This window comes from Xiphophorus couchianus, chromosome 8, assembly GCF_001444195.1.
Source record: "Xiphophorus couchianus chromosome 8, X_couchianus-1.0, whole genome shotgun sequence".
Taxonomy (NCBI): Eukaryota; Metazoa; Chordata; class Actinopteri; order Cyprinodontiformes; family Poeciliidae; genus Xiphophorus; species Xiphophorus couchianus.
The window spans coordinates 16,987,323-17,008,878 of NC_040235.1; the positions used below are offsets into that span (position 1 = coordinate 16,987,323).

Here is a 21,556-nt window from a genome sequence, read left to right on the forward strand (position 1 = left end):
GCATGTATTTTTACATAAAGGTGGATTTCAGTAAATGAGAAAATCACAGAAAAGATATTTTTTTTAAAAAGATGAGTCTTGTAGTACATTAAATACAACCTGAGTGACAGAACTCAAGCTTTCATTCCTCTTCATTTGGATGAATATGGTCCATCTAATGAAATCCTCATATTCAGTTTCTCAATAGGATGCAATTATGATATAACGCCAATACAAAATTAACACAAATTGCAGCCAACTAAAACATGTTTCCATTTAATGTATAGCACAGGTCACAAGTAGGTTTGCATTATTTACTGCATCAGTCCAGTGTGGTTTGAAGGCAACCAGACAATGGCTCTGCAGAGATGTTTTAGGAAGCCTATGTTTCTTTATAGCAGCCTTTAGCTCGTTTGCATTGTTAGTTCTGGTGTCTCATTTTATCATACTCTTCTGTTGATTTTCTGGGGTTTTAGGTCTGGCAAGATTGTCATCCAATCCTGCACGGTTATACTATTGTCATTAAAAAAGGTCCCAGTACTTGTTGCAACTGCCAAGTCCAGCAGGTAAATGAAATCAGGCTCTTCACTAAGTTTGTCAGGTTTAAGTAGCTTATATTTTCCTGGTAAATGGCTGTACTAACTTCAGACTCGATAAGCACATAGCAATTAGGCACAGAACCAAAGATCTGTGCCTCCTCCATATTCCTCCAAACTCTAGGGGTTTAATTCAAAATTTAAAGCAAAACTTACTTTTTTTTTTTTTTTTAGAGAGGACTTTGGACCACTGAGTAAAAATCCTGTGCTGCTTCTTTTTAGGACATGAAAGACATTTTTTATGCTCTCTCTGGATCAGGAGTGGCTTACCACAAGAAATGTGACTACTGTATGTCATCTCCTGCATACATCCACATTTGGTCACTCTTGTAGCACTGGCTCCAGCTGCAGTCCATGCCTTGTGAATTTCTTACAGAACTCTTTAAAAGATGTATTTGATCAGGTAATTTGATTAGTTAATTTGAGTTGATTTATTTGGCTATTAATTTCTATATAGGCTGTATTCTGGGTATAAATTTAGTAATTGTAGATACATTTTAAGCCACAGTTACGGTGCATCTATCTTAAAGGCAACTGCTGTTCTTTTTGAATTACTTTTTTAAGTTTATATCAAGTGCAATTATTTCCCCCAAAGTATTGACCCATCAAAAATTTATTGTCAGCTCTAAATTAAAAGGAATTGTTTAATTTCACTTTCACTGTTAGAGACTGTTCAGTGTCTCATTACAGTACACCGTATCTCACACTGTGACTCACAGGACCTACAGCAGGTAGATAATGGTATCAGCTATTACAATTATTACTTTTTTTATTAGCCAAGCTGAGACACTGTGGCCCACAAGGCAGAACTGATGAAAAGCACAACATGATAACATGTGAAAAAAAATAAAAAAAATATGCCAATATAAAAACTGGATAATGGAGGAATGAAACAGACAGAATGGAATGAGTAAAAGATATACAACTAATGTGAGATATGATTTGAGCGCATTTTCTGTGTGTGTATTGCACTCATGCATAGATAGAACCTCATCATCTTTCTGTATTATGCTTTTCATTACAGACAGCATACGACTTATCACAGTGAGCCAGATCTTCAGGAGGCTGCCGGTTTAAGGAGAACTGCCAAAGGATAAGTCTCAATCCTTACTCAGCCATCATTTTCTCTCATACACTTCTCACTTTCCATGCCCCAAAATACAAAGACGGCGCACACATCTGTGCAAGCACAAAGGCACTAAGACCAACAACCCAGACAACTGGCTTTTAGAGATTCTTCAATGAGGTCACTATTAAGAGAAAACTTTTCTTTAGATAATTTTTTAAGAATCTGAAAATTTGTTACAATGTCAGCAATAGGTGTTATTAGAATTACATTTTTTAACTTCTCAGTATAGTCTGAAAACTGTATCAAAAAAGCAACATCTTGTGTTAGTGTCGTGAGAATTTGGACATAAATTACCGGAAGGTCATTTGGAATATCTGTCCCAAGTTGACTTGCTGCGTTTTGTTGTTGTATCCATGCAGCATCTCACCAAACAGAGTGTCATTGAAGTGGACATCTTGCCTCAGGCATTTTTGTCCCTCACAGTTCTCTGACTGCAGAACGCAGGAGCGCCCATCTCCTGCCAACTTGTACTCCTGCACGCACCTGCGAACGAGGCACAAGCTGTCAGCGTAATGCAAGGTATCTGAACATACACACACACAAAGGTGAAAGGTCTTGTTCAAAGAAAAAATAAAACATATAAAAGTTTCAGGTGATATAAATAAAGGACAGTCAGGGACATGCTCAAACTGGCTATATCTATATCTATATACTATATCTGTATATGTCTATAAGTAAAGTAGTAAATACAAGACTGTTTTTGTGCCCAAACTGCAATGTCCTGGCTCATGTCTGTAGTGTTGTAAAAAATACCAAATTGTACCAAGCATTGTACAGTACAGTAATTGCACCAGTTTCTGGTGCAATTACCTTAGTCCACTCAAAATAAGATAAAACCAACTTACAATCAACATTTCAGCAAGTGGTTTTTATGATGTAAAGCACTTGAACTTGTTACTGAAATATGTTATAAAAATCAACTTAAATTAAGTCAAAAATTCCTAAATAGCGAATAAAAAGTACTAGGTACACTGGAAGATTGTTTCAATTATAACAAGACATTCCTCCCACGTGGAGCTAATGCATATTTTATCAATTGCATATGTATAAAAAATTGAACATAAAAACAGAAAAAAATTAATTTGATTTTAAGGTGAAAGGAAGTCACACTAACAAAAAACTAAGTTGCATTTATGTCACATACAGCACAGATTGTTGCAGATTGTTTTAATTTCTAAATGGGCATTAGACTGATGAACACTGTTAATTATAACCTTGCCATTAAAACCCTTCTTAACGAGGAAGCAACGTTCCCTGCCAGTAGACACCAAAGAAAAAAGTTACATATTCCCTTGTTGCTTTGATAAGCTTTTAGAAGTAAAACAGCAGCCAGAAAGTGCTAATCAAATGTGCTTGATTAGCTGATTATTAGCAGATGGGACCACCTATGAAAAAGCAAAAGATTTTTCAGCTTGCTGGTCTATTACATTGCATACAATGGGAAATGTATCACCACAATTCTGCTACTGTAATGCATTTGAAATTTATGTTTAGAACAGATCATAATGCATTGCCAAAAAATATATAAGAAAAATATATTTTTCTTATGTAGTAGTGTGTTAGTGTTAGATCTTATCAATACTACAGTGGAGATGCTGCATGCACCTTAAAATTGCGTTATAATAAATCATTGAGGACACGTGCGTTAAAACAGCACCAAACCGGAAAAAGTGTTAGCAGTAAATTTAAACAAGCTATTTTTGCTGCTCTCCAGTCTGGGCAAGGTTATAATGATATTTCTAACCAAACTGACGTCTCTCAATCTACAGTGAGACATTTTTGTTTTGTTTTTTACAAGTGGCAAACCGGTTAGACAGCTGCAGGGACTATAGTCCCTTGGAATTTCCAAGAACCTTCCAGGGAAATTCCCCAAAGGTCAGAGACTGAAATACTCACAGCCTTTATAATAAAACTATAAAAAGGCAAGCATAGCTTTTTTAGGAAGACTTTTCATAAAAAAAATATGTTCTCTTTGAAAATACTATGTCAGTACAACCTCGGTTTATAAAGTTGCACCAGGATGAACCGTAACAATTCTGCAATGACATTCATCTGACAGATGAGACCAAAGTAGAAATGTCTGACCATAACGCACACCACCATGTAACCCCAGTCACTAAGCAGTGCAGTGGCGATGATTTGGGATGGATTTTCAGCCAGCACACTTAGCAGTGACTGAGTCAACCATGAACTATACCAATAGATTCTAGGGTCACAGATGAGGCTGGTGTATGACAACTCAAGCTTGGTTCAATCTGAGTCAATCATAAAAGTGCCACGGTGGTCCAATCAAAGTTCAAACCTCGACCTGAATGAAATACTGTGGCAAAACCTTAACCTGCACACCTCAGTGTATTGGAGCAATGTTGCAAAAATTTTTCACAATGATGTTAGAGACTTATAAAGTCAAATGAAGAAAAGTATAGTTTCAGAGATATTGAATTCTGGAGTGTACTAAATAATTCCCATGACTGTATTTACACCACCACAGTTTTTACAGATTTTCTTTCTAGTAGTCATGCTCACCCGCAAAACATAAGAACATTGTTGGAAGTGGGGTCATCTTCAAGAGGTACAAGCTGCTGAAGGCACAGCTGTTCACAACCTCCGTTGAAGCCATCCGTGCAGTCAACGCCTCTGGAGTAGTCATAGCAACCTGAGCCATCCTTCATTGGTCTCAACCCCTCAGGACACTGCGAGAAAATGGATTAGGAGAAGGAGGAGAGGAGGTGGGAGACACATGGAGGGACAGAGAAGGGAAAAGGATAGATTAGGGACAGGGAAGAGAACAGAGAGGTACCGAGCTCAGATTGTGCATTTTAATCAGGACGCCAGGGTAATGACAAGATGATGATTGATGAGATATCAAACACAAAATAGAAGACCTTGGGCCTTGGATTTAAAAGAAAGAATTCTCAAACACAATGAAGGATTTTCATACAGTGTTGTAATAGAGAGGTTTTCATGTGATCCCATAGCAAAACAGAGCAAACTGATGGCTCTTATCATAAACACAACTCAGCTCGATACAAGCTTGGATAGATACTCCACTAGCACTGAGACCTGTGTGTTTTCCTGTGCCAGGAGCAAAACTCCAAGTGTTATGTTTTTCCGATAAAGCTGCACACTGACAGGAGGAAAAGCAGCACAGGAAGCTTTAATGTTTATCAGATGAGGGATGGGTGTGCAGTCTGTCCCTAAACCAAGGAGTGTGACCAAAGAGGGGGAAATTCTTGATTCTGGAAAACTGGGAAACAGAGAGAACTGAAAAGTCATATCTTTGCCTCAAGTTTAACAAATAATCACTGTATATTCTCTTGATGTGTCATTTTAAGGGGAAATTTTACAAGAGTTTAATATTTAAAACCTTGAAATTAAACTGTGTCCATTGAAACTTGAGTGCATTAACAAAATCAGCAACAACTCACTGACATTGCCCAGCAGTAAGCTTCCACTTTCAAATCACATTATGCTGAGTTTAAATATGCAGAATGTAAAAAAAACTTAATAAAACAATAGACCCAATGCTCCAACTTTAGATTGGCTAATTTACAGAACAGCCACTCATTTATGAAGTGGATTTCAATAAATTATGACTCCTCCAGCTTAAAGAACACTAATTTTGCCTGAATACAAGAAGAGCAAATGCATACTTAACTAACAGGGACTCCATTAAAAATGCAATTTTACTTATAATTAATAACTTTAGACTTAATAGACCACTTATAATGATTTGAATTGCCTCATCCATCTCGGAAGTAAACAAAAGATTAGTATATGCATGTAATGGGTTGGTTCAGCTTATACGCTAGCAAAACACTTGGGGGAGGCACTATAGATAAGTGTTAAAATGAAAAACCTACAAAATGTGATGACATTGACAGCTGGAAAATACAGGAATAAGACTGATGGTAAAAAAAAATCGAATTCTTGCAATATTGATATGTTCGTAGATCATTTTTGAATTGTTAAATTAACACAAAGGTGACTTACAGTGGATTATTTCTTAAAGTAATTTGATATTAAGGGTATTTGAAAAAATAAATAAAATAACATAAAAACTAACATGTGCTTCTGCTTTTAATTTAAATTTTCGCCACAGCAAGGTTGAAATTTCACAAGTTAGTAATGTGTCAGACTGTGCATGCATTGTGTCCCACCGGGTGTGATATGAGACATAGAGGAACAACAAATGCAATTGCAGGTGATACAAAGCTACAGATGCATATACAGTCAACAAAACCATAAAGTGGAGATATATATATATATATATATATATATATATATATATATATATATATATATGTACTGTATATACACTATTGAAGTGAGTTTCTTTGAATATTTGACAGTGTTGCCTGCTAATGCTGAATTTCATCGAGCTGTTCCCAGTAACATGCAGAAGAGGTTTAAGTTCCTGTCAATCAGCACTTTCTTCAAAGCTGCAGGTGTTGCTGCTCTGTCGTCTTTGCCAATATTAATATAACACATCTGTGGATTTCAAATGAATGATGTTAGGGACACAGTTTGAAGAGCATTGTTCACCACATTTAGTGACGGCCACTGACTCATCTGTAACACCTCAAGTTCTTGTTTCCTGCGTGGGCTCTAGCTGTGGGCATATAATGACTATAGTTAATGTTCTGTGTTGGTTTTGATGTATTTCTGTGAAACAAAAAGGAAAATGATGCAACCATTTGTAAAACTGCTAATGGTAAAACTATTCAATTTCATTATTCTCTGTTTTAATCTAGCCCTGGAAGCTGAACAAATGGTGCGTAGAGTGTGGGGCTTCCACTTTATTATTACTGATTGCTTCATAGCTTTGGGTTCAAATGTTTAGGTCTTTACCAAAGCACCTTGCAGTGTCTTGCAAACATGTTAATAAAATTTGAATTACTTTAAATCTTAAAGTATGTATGCAAAACAATAAGTGTACAGTGGTGGCATAAAGCTAACACTTCACAATATTAATATGAAGACAGTTGTGGCAGTAGCATGAATCAAGAAGAGAGTAAATTTATAAGAAGAGGGATGGAGCTACGGACATACAATGCAATTGTGTAAATATGTCTACAGCATTGAGACTGAGGCGCAGGTTCAATTCTCAGCAAGAACTACTACAGAATGGTTTAGACATAGAGCAAAGTTTATTCATGGATTAGAATGGCCATGTCAAATCCCAGGTCTGATTCCAAATTAACATCCGTGGCAAGTCTTGAACATTGTTGCTTAAAGACACTATTCTTCAATCCGACTGAGCTTGAGCTATGTTTCAAAGAAGAATGGGCAAATATTTTCCCAAAAATAAGCTGGAATTACAAAATTGTGGGCTTTACAAAGCATTCACTCCGGGGCACTGAATACTTAAATACCCCACACTTTTCAGTTTCTTATTTCTAAAGCGCTTTTACAAAACAGGTTTCTTTTTCCTATAACTTCCGAATAAGAACAACATGCTTGTGTATTTTAAATGAAACACAAGAAAGTTTGTGGTTGTAGCATAACAAAATATGAAAAAGTCCAAGAGGTCTGAAGACTTTTGCAGGGCAATATATGCAGGTGTTGGGGATTTTAAAACTAACCAAAGATAACTGAAAAGTCTGAGTTAATCTTATGAGCCTCCAAACATCTAGGTAAAGAAATGTATAAGGCTCAGAGAAGCGTATGTGTTTTGGATTGTGAAATCTGCTTGACTGACAGAAGGCAGCTCAGACCCAACGGCAGAACTGTTGGGTGGAACTGGCTCATCAGGTAGGAGTTGTTGTCGCTCAGGATTACAACTTTATATGAACATTTATCCCTTTGGGACATGGGAGACCGTGAGGTGAGAGAAGTTTCACTGCTTATTTCTCAAAGCTGTTTGCCTAGATTATCCAGACAACAAAGTATACTGTTGCTGCTAGCTGTGTGCTGCAGGATGTAAAATCATTTACTCTAAATCATGCAAGAATGTACATAATGAATGACAAACTACAAATGATAGACAATATCTGCATATCAGAAATTTTGTGAGAAAAATGGTGTTCTAGTGAAAAGATGTGAAATATTCCCTTAAATTAGAGACAAACCAATCCCATTTTTTGAAGTCGTCAAATCCAGTTATCATCATTGCATACTGATAATCTTTGCAGGGACCTAATTGAAATAATGCTTGCCTCTATGCTTATTTTAAATATAATAAATAATATCATAATGTATGAATGAAACTGAAAGACGAGCAGAAAGATGAAGCTGCAGCTTTTAGTTACTTCTAAATTTCCTCTCAGAGCATCATACAGTTAAATAGCTGAAATGACTGTCCAGTTTTACGGAGGTGAAGATTTTGTCAACAAATGTGCTTAAACACAATACAGATGTTATTAAGACACATACTACTCCTGTAGAATTCTATTCATGAATCCTGTTCTTCTAACTAAGAAGAATGAATTAATTAACTAATCAAGCTGAACAGAATTTCAAACTACTTCTTCAGGCTCAACTGGTACAACACTACAGACCATTACTATAGAAATTAAGTGAAAAAAATTGGAGGCATTGATGTAATCTACTTTAAAGTGAAGTAACATATTAAACTTTTCAGTTCAAAGACAGGTAGTTAATCATATAAGTGCTAACTTCAGAAGTGACTCAAGGGAATTGTCATATTCACAAGAAATGTAGGAGCTCTAAGATCTCACCACTGTGATGATAACAAGTTCAACGCAAAGGCAAATGCTTAATTTAAACCCAAATGACCAAATTCTTAATTCTTGAACAAAACAAAAAAAAATTGGAAAGCTAATATTTCTTCTAGTTCAAGTAAGTTTTAGCATAAAAATGTATTTTAGTCATACTTTTTGCCACTTTCCATAGCGACGGGCAAGATCTCTCTTCTTGTACACTTCATTAATCAGTACCTATTTGAGATATTTGTGTGAGCTAATTTATTCACTTCTGGGACTGTATCAAACCCAGTATGAGACTTCTTGCACTTTCCGGGACCTGAGCGAAGAGTTGATTAACCCCCATCTCCTGATGAGAACTGGCAGTTACCAGCACAGAGAAAAATGATCAGGAATAAACTATCCTTCTAGAGAGATGGTGAATGTAGCATGATTTGAAGTTACAGTTGGTAAGAAGTAGGGCGAATTGGCAGATTTTTTCCCCCCTAACTTTGCAATTTGGTACAGTAAGGTACTTTTCCCTTACAAAGCTGGAAAGCTTACAAATTGAAGCATATTCAGATATATTTGGCTCAAAACAATGTGTTAGGTTGTGCTCTTGAGATGTTAGACAACCAAATACTCTATATAGTCCCAAACATAGAAAAAGCAAGACTTTCCCTTTAGAAAATATGACCGATTTATTTCTGAAGTTTAGCAGGGCTCTGTGAGAGGCTGGGTGCAGAAAGCCTGTATTCAGTAGCTGTCGCCTTCTTGTACTCTTTTACCAGCAACAAAGTGTGGAACCACTGAATGCCCAACTAGAAACAGGTATTGTCTGTATTTAATGTGTTTTTATGTTACATTTTTCAAAGTAAACATTTTTCTAGAATCAATATGCACAAAACAGTAATACAGATACTGTGCCAATATAAAATATATATATACATATAAAAGGCATTGAATGACACTTTCAGGTTATTTAATCACCACTACAAAATGTATTGTAATTTTAGTCTATGCAAACGTTGACATTTTTAATGGACAGCTGTATTTTTTGCTCTTTTGGTTTTGAGTAAATTAAATGGATTTTGGAATTTACAATGTCAGATATTGAAGACATACTGTATGTACATGATTGTGCGTCTTTATAGAGTGAAATAAACTACTTTTTTTCAACCATATATACTGACCAAATACTTAAGATTAACAATTTCAAAGTTTTTTTGATAAATAAATTAAAAAACTCTCCATTTAGTTAAGAAAAATCAGATTCCAATTGAAGCTAAGGTTGTCCAAATTTCCTTAATACTTTTTGTTTTGACGTAGCTGCATGTCCTGCCCTACAGAATACTGTATATCTACATAAATGGCAAAACAACATTGCTGATAGGTGGTATCTTTGGAGTTTGTTGACAATACAGAAAAGCAAAATTAATTCAAAGCACAAACAAAGTCAGCAAAACTGTTCACAAAGGCAGTCCTCATAAATAATCAGTATCATAGCCTGGTTTTGTGTGTGGTAATTCTGTTTGCAATTACGCACTATTAAATTAACTTTTATATTTTAACCAATGGGATTATATTATTTTTGATATAAGTCATCTCCTACCAGCTCTTGCCTAACTGATAGGTCATGTTACTGTTATTTGGCAAGCTATACATATTATCTTTTTCATAAATTGGTTAATAATAAACAGCACAATTTCAAAATCACTCCTCATTACTGGGCATTAACAGAGCTTTTCTGCTAATAAACAAAGATTTGTATTATTCTAATTAGATTCCTGATCAAAAGGATACTAGCTAATCACATTACGATCTTCACACATGAAATACTTGGTTTTTACACAAACCATAAATTAAGATCAAAATAAGTTATTCTGTTTTCTTGGAGACAGTTTTAGATCAAACTAAACAAAAATATATAAGTGGTGAACCGTCTTATGAATAAATACAGATAATTCATTGTGTATTCTAAACAACCCCCTCATGTTTGGTACCAGACAGGAAAAAACCCTCCAGTCTCAGACCCACTAACTATATTTCAAAAATGTAATGTTACCCTTCTCAGGAGAGGAAGATTGGAGTCATTCATCACAATGAGGTGGAGCTGTAGGAATAGTTGTCAGTAATCCAGAATTGCCTTGCTCTACTCTGAGGCTGAATCCCTGAGGTTAGCACCACTTTAACACATGTCGTTGTTCTGCCAGCTCTACTTTTGAGATGGAACATGACAGTAAAAACTCAAAAATATTTGATTTAGTTGTTAAAGTGGATCAAATTCTGTTAGTATTTCAACAATCATGACTCTTAACTGAACACATGCAGAATTAATTTGGCAATTCAAACCATGCATGTATATATTGACCATAAAACAGTGTTTGCTGCAAATATTACCAAGAATACTGAGATTTTATAGCCAAGTAAGCACATCTAAAAAGAATTAATGCATCAGAAAAATTAAATAGCTTGTACATGCTCAAATATCTAGATATCACACTGCATTTTTATTGTTGATACAGATAAACAATCACAATTTCCATGTATTTTACCAAGAGCCCCTAGCTTTTGTGCAATCTATTGAAAACCTTATAAGGTTACTCTGACCTTATCAAAATTATATGCTGAACATTAAAACATATTTGCCACTGCACATTGCAGAGAATGGAAAGATACATGCAACAAAACAGTAAATGCTTGAAGATGATAAGAGAGAAAAAAAAACTTTTTTAGAAAGATGCTGAGTCTTTCACAAAACAATGAAAGTTCTGGAAACGGCACAGCTCTAAATCACACTGACAGACGAGGTGCGGGGGAAGAGGTGGGGGATAAAATACTTATATTTGACAGCCTAATCGAATTTAGAGGTGGCTGTGATGCATGGCCTAAAGCTCGGGAACCGCTCAGATGTGTTAAATTAGGTAAAACAGTTTTATTGCTTCAGAAGCAAAACCCTTCCTCTGTAAGTGTATCTACACTGGCCATCCTAGATAGGAGGTTAACATGGACTGGAAACAATCAGAGATTTAACAACTCAGAAAATACAGAGAAATGTAGTAGTGCATATCTCTGTATGCTGAACAAATAGGAGGTACTGACTCACTCTGCACAGCTGGGTGTTATTTAAGCATAGGCCGGCATTTTAACCACTTACGTGGTTGTCTATTTGCCTCTCTCTCTCTCTCTCTCTCTCTCTCTCTCTCTCTCTCTCTCTATATATATATATATATATATATATATATATATTGGATGCATATACATATATAACATTAGGGGTCAGGAGTATTGAAAGTAGTATGTACTGAAACTTAAAATAGTGGAAAGTATGCAACTGACTGAATTAGTTTGAAAGTAGGTCAGACTGCATCAGATAGAGCTGCTCCAGCTATTCAGCATCCAGATGCAACTGAATCTTTCACCAGTGCAGGCAGAGCGAGTGCAAAGAATAGCATGACATTAAGCAATGTTGTTGGGTCACTGCTACAACATTTGATTCACACTTGAAATGATTCTGCTGCAGTGGCACATTTGTGTAGCACACACCATGTCTCAGTGTTGCAAGAATAATGCTGCATAATTATTTTAATGTATCGGCCTTACCAGGGGATGAGGTTGTTTGTTGTAGTGTTAAATGCATAACGCATTGCAGGGATGTTATTTACTTAAAGGTGCTTATTTTTCTGAGCAACTAAAAAGCAAAACAGACATCAAATAATGGCACAGGGATTCAAAACAGGGGTGTTAGGGTTTTGCTTTCCATTTTTATTTATCTTCAACTCAGTCAGCTGTAGAACATATAGGTTTAAAAACATCTCGAAAAGATTAAGAGGTTTGTGTGGAATAAAAAGTCAACTAAGCACATTTTAATGTAGCCTTAATAAAAAAACAGAAACAGATTTTACCTTTAGCCTTTACTGAAGTTTTTGGTCTCATGTTTTTCAGTGATGTTGTTTCTACGTTTTTATGATGATAAAAGCAATGCTTTGGCTCAAACTTGAAAGTTAAAGCACTCTAATAAAGTTCTACCTCAAACAAAAACAAAAATGTTATCTAAAGCCTGTCCACCAGAAAATTTAATTAGGGAATCACAAATAAGCCAACAGATATTGCTTTGCTTACAAGCCAAAATGGATCTGGGTATAAATTTCTAGTTTTCAAATACTGTATAATTTGTAGAATTAAAACAAAACAAAAAAACGATTTACTGTGTTTACTCAACAGTCTTCATTAAGTGACAGGGCAATTTGTGCCCCCCCTCATTTTCACATATCCATCAGCTAAAAGTCCTAATATATGATCTCAGTTTTTCAGGATAAGCCCACTTTGCACTTTGGTAACTGGCACATTTAAAAGATGCTGTATCCATATCTCACCCTTCTTTATGTAGTGGTGACTATAAAACAGATGGTTATGGGAGTGAATAATAGCTTTGTGGTGCAGCTCCACTGCATTGTGCTACTCTTAACTCAACTTGGTTGTCATAGGCATTTAGAAGTGATGATAATATACTCTGTTATTTGGACAATCCATCTAATACTCACTTTTGTTTGTAACTGAGCCAAACTAAAATAATTTAAATACATGTCTCCTGCTGTACTTTTATTACCATTAAATTGTTGAAGCCCACATTACGGCTTATAACCCCTCTTAAGACCGTTTTTCATTACTTCCACTCAACACAAATCTTTCCTCCCTTGTTTGGCTACAACAGTGCAGTGTGCAACTTTGCATTGCTTTAAAAAGAAACTATTAAAGCTAAACTCAATAAACATCAGAATTTTTTCCCCCCATGCATTTCCTTCAAGCTACAAACAACTGAAATTCAGTAGTAATGATGTAAAATGAGGAGAGCTCTGCAGCAGAGCAGTGAGAGTCATGATGCTCAGTTGTCAGGAACACGGAACCATAGGGACACAAGCGGGAAGGGTTGTGGAGGGATTAGGGGATACGGGGTTGCATAAAACGCTCACTGTGTGGGAACGATATTTTACCTCCCTGCTGACTCTTTATGCAAGGCAGACAATACAAAGCAGAAATCTCCCCACATCATTCCATTCTTTATTTCTGGAGCGTAAACTCAAGCACTCCAGGATAGCATAAAAAACAAAACAAAACAAACAAACAAAAAAAAAATTCTGTTCTCTGACTTGTCATGAACATACTGAGTTTGACAGTTCAAAATTATTGCCTGGTTTGATGCTCCAACTAAAAAAGACATATCTTTGTCAAATTTACAACCAAACAGCTTCGAAAAAATCTCCCAAATGAGACATAGACTTTTGAAATATGTGCTACCAATGCCCTACCATCTGTTAAGCCTCTGTGATCTTCCTTTGGAAAAATGTTATTGGTAAATACATCAATGCCTTACACAGAAATATAATTATGCCTTTAGAAAAACTCTATCACTGTCAAACCAAAGTCCTTAATGTTGCAAAAGGTTTCACATGAGTTCACCTCGAAAGTTTAGTGGCTAACTGCTAAACTCGAGTGTACAAGGTCAATTAGAATTTACTCAGACTTCTGCTGTCCAAAAAATCAACACCTGAGAACTGATATTCACTCCTAGAGGAGGGGTTTTGTCTGTACTTGCTGGTGTAAGAAGTTATGGCACAGAAATGATTTACAGAAAACAAATTTCATTCCATATTCATTGGAAACCAAGTTTTTTTTTTTTTTTTTTTTTAGAAGAAAAATGTATTTTATGGAAAGATAACCATAAAGCAACATGACAGTATCTGTCCAAAAAGAATATTTCAATCAGAATGTACACACTTTCATGGTGGTAGTAACATCATGATGGGTGTCTGTGTTACTGCCTACTAGCACACTGCAAAAAGTGGTTGTAATATTGAAGAGGGAAGACTACCCCCTAATTCATATCCATATGTTGTACTGTTAACTAAGGAACACTTTCAACAGGAAACTGGGTAGGAAAAAAAAAAAAGTCAATAAAAGCAATATGAGCACAATCTTTTGAAATAAAACCATAGTACTCATTCTGTTTAGATGGCTTTGTCTTCTTTTTGTAACAAATAATAATAGGCAACATCTGCAAGATTACATTTCAAAACAACCTATCAAAGCTCGTTGTCTTGTTGCTCTCTTGCAAGGGCCTTAATGTTCTAATCTTCTGGGTCAACATTTCTCTCTGGCTATGCTCACCAACTATGACAACCTGCAGCAATTAAAATATGATTTTACATACATTTGTTGTAATATTCAATGTAGTACACAGACTGAAACACAATCTCATTCATTCTCTCTTGCCCCCATGAAATAAAAGAATGAATGTAAAATAGCCGAAAATAGTCCAATCTACTCTGTCAGGTCATTGATAAGTTGTAAATGGTAAACAGATTATACAGTAAAGAAGCACAAATGTGGTCACAACTTTCCATAATTTTTATAGAAAGCATAAAGTTTTATGCTTATTTTATGCACCTTGCAGAGAACATCTTGTTCTTCATTAAGTGTACCGATGAACGTACTTAAAATTAAATAATCTTTTTTTCTGCTGAAACATTTAATTAATCATTAAATTATATTTTGTACTGCTTTGGGTAAAATTGAAATAAAAATGGAAATGTCTAAACTGAAACATAAAATTTTGCATAGTTCATTGCTAGATTTTACTTTCTCCAGGTTCTGTACTCCCTCCTGCCCTGCATTTCATCCCTGATTCTAATCACTAATATCATCAACAATAAATAGAAGTTTGAGTTTTGGACATTTTTGCTTTCTCCGCCTGACGGACCTGTGTTTTCTGAGTTGTGCATTTTTCTGCCTTTATAGCATTTTGTCTCATCCATTTTTGCATGCTATAAGTTTTTGGTTTTTGCAGGTGTGGAGCTTAATAAAGCCCAGGGGGTTAAAGGTTTGACTGGGACCAGCTCATTGTCGAGGAAAAAAATGGAAAAAACAAAATCTGCCTACCTGTTTTATTGGCTGGTTAAACAATAAAACAGTTGTTCTGCCCAAAAGGCATGTAGGCCTCCTGGGAGAATGCCAGATGGCCAGTCCAGCCCTGTAAGGTGTAGAAAATGTTAAAAAGCCTGTGAAAATCCCCCCCCAAAAAAAACTTCTAAAAAATCTATTCCTGAGGAAGCAAAGTTTTAATGTCGATAATATATTGGCCCTTACCTTCGACATAAAAGGCACATTATCAACACTAATCAATCTCCTCAGGTACTAGTGTTCTCCTTCAGCATGAAGGTGAATCCTTACAAAATACCACACTCTTCAGCAATGGCTTGATGCGCTCCACATAAAGCCAAATCCCCACTGAGCATCCAAAGGGATGTGTCATAAAAAGGGGGATCCCTCAAAGCACCTTGCCAAACCCAATGCACAGAAAAAGTATCTGATGCAAGACCACAGAACATACCGGGAGATTACAATACTGTTCCTTCTTTTTCACACTTCATCTACTTTTTTATTTAAAAAGTTTGACTTAAAACTACCTGTAACTTATTTGATTGAATGTGTTTTATTAATTACTATTATCCAAAGCAGTTCTTTGAAAAAAACCCTTTTGTGATGAAAGGAAACTTAACAATGTAAGCAATACAATATTAGTTATCTAAAAGGAAAGTCACAGCTCTACTGTATAAAACAGATTGGATGTGGGGAAAAAGAAGGCACAAGCTCAAAAACATTAGCTTTTTCAAAATCACCATATGCAGCCTGCTGAGCTCAGATGGAGCAAGAATAAACTGTCAGCCTCTCTGTCTCAGCACAAGTGGAAAAGGAAAGGAGGCAAAATAGAATAAACAATGTCTGCTAAACGTGGGCTCTGGGTTTGACTTGAATTTAATTTATTGTAAAAACATATCAACTGTCCTAAGAGCAGCAGTGTGCCCAGAGGGACTGACTTTGATAACATATTTTAAGTTCTTTGTGTGGACTTTAAATGCTCTGTGTTCACACAAGCCTGACAAGGGTGTTTGAAAGACGGCTGCTCCCCCCACAAAAACGAAATAACAGAGAGATATGGGGCTATATTTTTCTGTTATTGTTTTTGTCCTCTTTTTGTGTCTGTTCCACTTTGTGGTAATTCCTTATTACTAGGAGGCATTGTGAGTCCTTTTCATCTGCACAACAATCAAACTTTTGAAGAAAAATTAATTATTTTTTTTTACAAATGTCCTGTTCTTCCTTCCACTATTTAAGTTATTTTGTACTTAAAAGTACAATTGACACTTGTCCAACTCAAAAATGACAACAGAAATGATGGGCATAAATCATGTCTATCAGTTGGTAACAAGATTGATCAGACAATAAACATCTTCAAATCAAGACGTGACAACTGCATAGCAGCTGTAAAGGTTTTCAGAAATATGAGGAAAAATGGTAAAATACTTTAATACTGCTTGATGCTGGCAGTGTGCATTTAAATTTAGGACTCATTTTGTCTCTTAGTGAGTATTGTTTATAAGTCATTGGGCGCGTGACTAATGGAGTAGCATATTGTAACAGAAGCCTTTTCAGTAGCTAAAACCATCTGCCAAACCAAGTAGGGATCTTCATTTAACACTTTTCTTTAACAGCATACTGTGAAGTTATTTAAGTAGCTTATAAAAGTATTAAATATATATTGTAATAACTTCAATTGTTTTCTTCTACAACAATTAGTGAAAAACTTTTATTTTACCAACAAAGACCATTTTTACAAACTATTAAATGCTCTGTCTTTTGCATTTCCAAGTCTTGTCTATGTCCAGATTAGATAGGAATTATTATGAACAATCCATATATTTTTTAATCACTTTACCAAGGGTTTTGTAAGAAAACAGTAAGCAACTAAAACTTTCAAAATGACTCTCAAGGCCTCTTTGGAAGAAAACAAAAACTTGCTTTTCACCACCATAATTTGGTTTATGGGGAAGGTTCACTCTAATGCAGCAGAGACACCTTCTATCCTACATCTTACAACCTCAGCTGCAGCCTTTGCCTTCAGAAAATAAATAAATAAAAAAATCTAACATCTGCAAAACAACCAAGACAACAATTGATTCCAACAACAACCTGCCAGGTGTAGAAGTTCACTCCATCCCTTTTTTACAAGCAGTAAAATATGCAAGTCCTATGCACAAGCAGTCCACAGTGTAGAAACAGATACCTGAATAAAATGTAGTGAAGCAGAAACTCTCTCTCCATACTTGAGATTACATGACATATTATCATATTACATTAGTATTTTTTCTGGGAGTTTATTGCATGCGTTTTGTTTTATTATTATAATTATCAAAATAGTCAGTTCTGTCTTGAGCTTAGGGGTTATTAAAATAGTCCAGGCTGTAGCCCCACAAGATTAAGATAAACAATACTAGTGTCTCGCTCATTATCAATTTAAATGCATGTAAATGTAAGAAGTCAGCGATGATTAATTGAAACAAAGCCAGCTGATGCTCACGAAACAGTGGTGTGAACAAAAAACAGACAAACAAATTACTAGAAAAAGTCAGAGATAAAGAAAAACAAGGAGAGCCAACAAAATCTGGGCAGACTATAATAGGGAAGGGAGTAATTTCTACAGTTGATTCTCAAAAATGATGACTATGATTATCACACATTAAATTGTACGGTTATTGATTAATCTTCACAGTGAGACAGGAGGGATATAGACTCTTTGAAAATTAGGGTAAAAATACTCAAAAGTATTAAAAGCATACGAGCTGTGAGTCATTCTAGAATGTGGCTCTCGTGAGAAAATCTGCTTGTTATTAATCATTTTTGGTCATCGCCTGTCAAGGCCAAGTAACCTGTGGGTCTGTAAGGCCACTGATGTTATCTCCAAAACAGCTTTGAGAATGTAGTAACAAGATGCTGGATCAATTTTTTCTGATGAAGAATATTAGTAAATCAGAAGCAAAAAAAAAGGATCTTCTTGTATTTGTCTTTAGTCGTCACAAACAACCAAAACACTCATCGATTTACAGCTGGTTCAAAGCTTTTAATGACTCAGAGAACCGTCCTCCAGTAATTAAGATGGCTCATCAATTTAATTACTTTACCATGCAGGCCTGTCCTCTTCTATGCAAAGCCTGAGGTTTTTTATTCACCCTTCAGTTGAAAATATCCCAGGTTTGAATCTCACATGCACTGTATAATGTCATTTGCAGTGTTATATTTAAAGTCAAGCTACGTTTTATCAAGCTTTGTGCGTAAAAATACAGATAGTTGATCATAAAACTAAGGAAAAAATATTAAAATTCAATTACCCAAATCAGAAAGAGGCAGGATTGAAGAAATCCTTTTTCAAAAAATCTCAATCACGTTTTTAACAATCTTTAATTACCATTTTAGTCTAATTGGATAACTAGCATACAGTTCTACTCATATTTAAACTAACCTTTTAAAAACAGTTGCAATCGGCAAGTCTGTGTGTTATACAAAACAAAAAAGAAGCCATATACATAAAATAATTTTTAAAAAATGAGGTTAGAAGTAAACATTTAAATGTAAAGCATTGTGTAACATTGGAAATTTATATTTACCTTGCTTTATGTGAAAAATACTATAATAGATTTTAGTTTTTAATTAACTTTTTGCTGAACTCTCACTATTCATATTCTTAACCCTGAATTCAAATTTGATTCACTTCAAAAATATTTTCTTAATCCAAGAGGAAAGTTAATTATTGTTGTTCATACAGATGTTTTTGGCTGCGGCCAGGAATAATGTCCTCTAGTTATCTGCATTATAACAACTCTGTAGAAGCCTCTGATCTCAGAGTGTTGTTGTACATTTATGAATAGAAGTGCAAATTTCAGAAAGCCAATTTTCTTGGCTTTCTGAAATTCATTATTATCTCCAGATGCTCCATAACTGTTTAAATAAAAGAAACAATTTCTGGTTCAGGTGCTCCTACTCCAACAGATAATGGCAGAAAAGATAGAACTCTCAACAACAAGCTTATATGAAGCATGTTTTTGCAAACCTTGAAATTAGAGACGTGTTGAGTCTTTTCGCTGATTATATGATTTCTGTAGGAATTCTCCATCACACTGGATTTTATTTTGGGATATTAGTATAAAATTGCGGAAAACATCTACTCCCCAGCTTTGAGATTTTGAATTGTAGAAAAGTTTTAAACCCATTTATCCTTTCTTTTTATACAACATTTTATGCTTATGCTTTGTTATTTAATTTTCACTTTTTGATGTTCTGAAAAACACTTTAGTTTGATTTATGTATGAATAGAAAAAACCTTGCTATGCCTTTTCCCTCTGACTCACAATATTGCGCTAGTATCACATAATATTCCAATAAAATACATTAAAAGCTGCAGTTGAACTGCAACAAAATGCATAAATATCAAAGGGATATGCCTAATTTTAAAAGCACTGCTTGTAATATAAAAAGTTTTAATGCGTACATTCACTCCCAGTATGTTGTTTCCAAAAAAATTCTTCTGGCATTACAATTCTACTATACCACTGAGAAATAAAGCTCCTCTCATGATTTAAGGCTTTGTTCCTAAATTTTGTTCCTAAAATTTTGCCTTTGGCCACAAGCCCTGGGCACTTAGCAGCACTAAAGGGCAGACTAATATGCGAGTAAGAGGCAGTCAGGCAGTCTTTGGAAATCCAGAAGATAACGAAATTAAGATGAACCAGTTAAGGTGGATCTGAAATTTAACAAGGATGTCCACTGGGCATCTCCATTCAAGGGTCTAATTGGTATGCCAGGTCTCGCTAAAGGGATTATAACTGAGCTGGCCAGAGAGTGGTTGGGGATGGAGCAAGTAGCTAAAGACTAGGAGACCTTGACATTTCTGTTTTCTCGGTGTGACCTAAACTCTAAAATTTGAGCATGTAGCACGTAGAACGGTTCCATTGTTTTAATATTTCAGGTGAATCTTCTTTCCGCTAAGACACCGGCTTTAAGCTTGAAGAAACCATAAGAATATTGCTGGCAAAAAAAAAAAAAACAGGAGCTGGAATACTCTCAACCAAAAGGGTTGGGTGTTCTATGACTGCACTGTAAAAAAAGTCTGTAAAATAAACAGTAAAAATCTATGAAATCATGACAGAAAAATTTTGTAAAGAAAAACACAATGATATTTTGTTCATTTAACAGTATGATGTTGTATAATGTAGAACCGAAAATTATTGTAAATTTTAAAATAGAAAATTGCAAATAATACTGTATTTTGTTGTGAAAAACACACATTTTGTATGTTTAATGGAAAAAGTTGTATCCTTCACAACATTTTTACATTTCAGCAGTGAAAAACTAACATTTACATTCTGTGATTATTAAATCCAAATGAATTGGAAGCTTACCATTTTTTTTTGCTAGGGAGAAGTAAGTTTGGGCTTCCCTGTTTAAGCTGTTGCCCCAACTCCAGATAAGTGGAAGATGGATGGATGGATGGACAATGAAATAAATGGATAAATTAATAGATTTGGAAATTAATGTGGAATTACGTAATTATGATTCCACATTGTTTACTTCCAATTTTGTTTACTAGTTATCTATTTATATTCACTTGTGTTTTCCCACTTCTTTAGATTGACATTTCCTCTTTAATTCATTTACTTATTCTTTGTCAATTTTGATTGGATCATTTCTTCATATTTCACGACTAACGTGGAGGAAACACCTGAATCAACAAGAAGGTCATGTACTTGCTTATACATGTATTTTATTTTTATTTATTTATTTTTGCTAACACTGGATTTTTTACCTTCACCGTTGCCATTATAAGCTCAAAGTTTGGCTACTGCAAGAAAGACAGATCACCGCTTTGTGCTCAACTTCTCCCATTCGCTCGACAGTGCGGGCTGTTCTGCTCTCTGATTGGTCCGCTTACCTGGCGCCTGAAAGCTGTTTTGAACAAGTTCGTTCAACGGTTCTCATCTCAGAAGAAGCGGAATTGTGCTCAAACCTCGGCAAAGAAAAGAACGCTGTTTGGACCTCGTCAGCTTTCAGCAAATGTAAGTTAAGCTTTATTTTCTTCAAAGTAAAAGGCACGGTAATTTGTGTTTCTGGGGAGATTAAATTTTGTTTTTAAGGCGTCATATTGCTTCTTGGAACAATATGCAGTCGAATCATTTTTTGCTACACCTGCAACACGTGTAACTTTTTGGGTAGGTTGAAATTGTTTAAACATGATTACATGTACGTTTTGCTGTAAAACACTAGACTCATTGAGGGGCTATGTGTTGCATTGTGCACAGAAACGAGCCCAGTTGTGT

At 35.3% G+C, this 21,556-nt stretch overlaps 1 protein-coding gene across 2 annotated transcripts in view; it reads right to left on the bottom strand.

Annotated features, from left to right (window-relative positions):
* Positions 1 to 21,556, bottom strand: part of astn2 (astrotactin 2) — a 276,226-nt gene that overhangs the window by 109,082 nt on the left and 145,588 nt on the right. For both annotated transcript variants that reach the window (XM_028025024.1, XM_028025025.1), the window contains 2 exons: positions 4,231 to 4,397; positions 1,999 to 2,187 (listed from right to left, as the gene is read on the bottom strand). In XM_028025024.1, the coding sequence (XP_027880825.1) occupies positions 1,999 to 2,187; positions 4,231 to 4,397 (356 nt within the window). The remainder of the gene's footprint in view (positions 1 to 1,998; positions 2,188 to 4,230; positions 4,398 to 21,556) is intronic.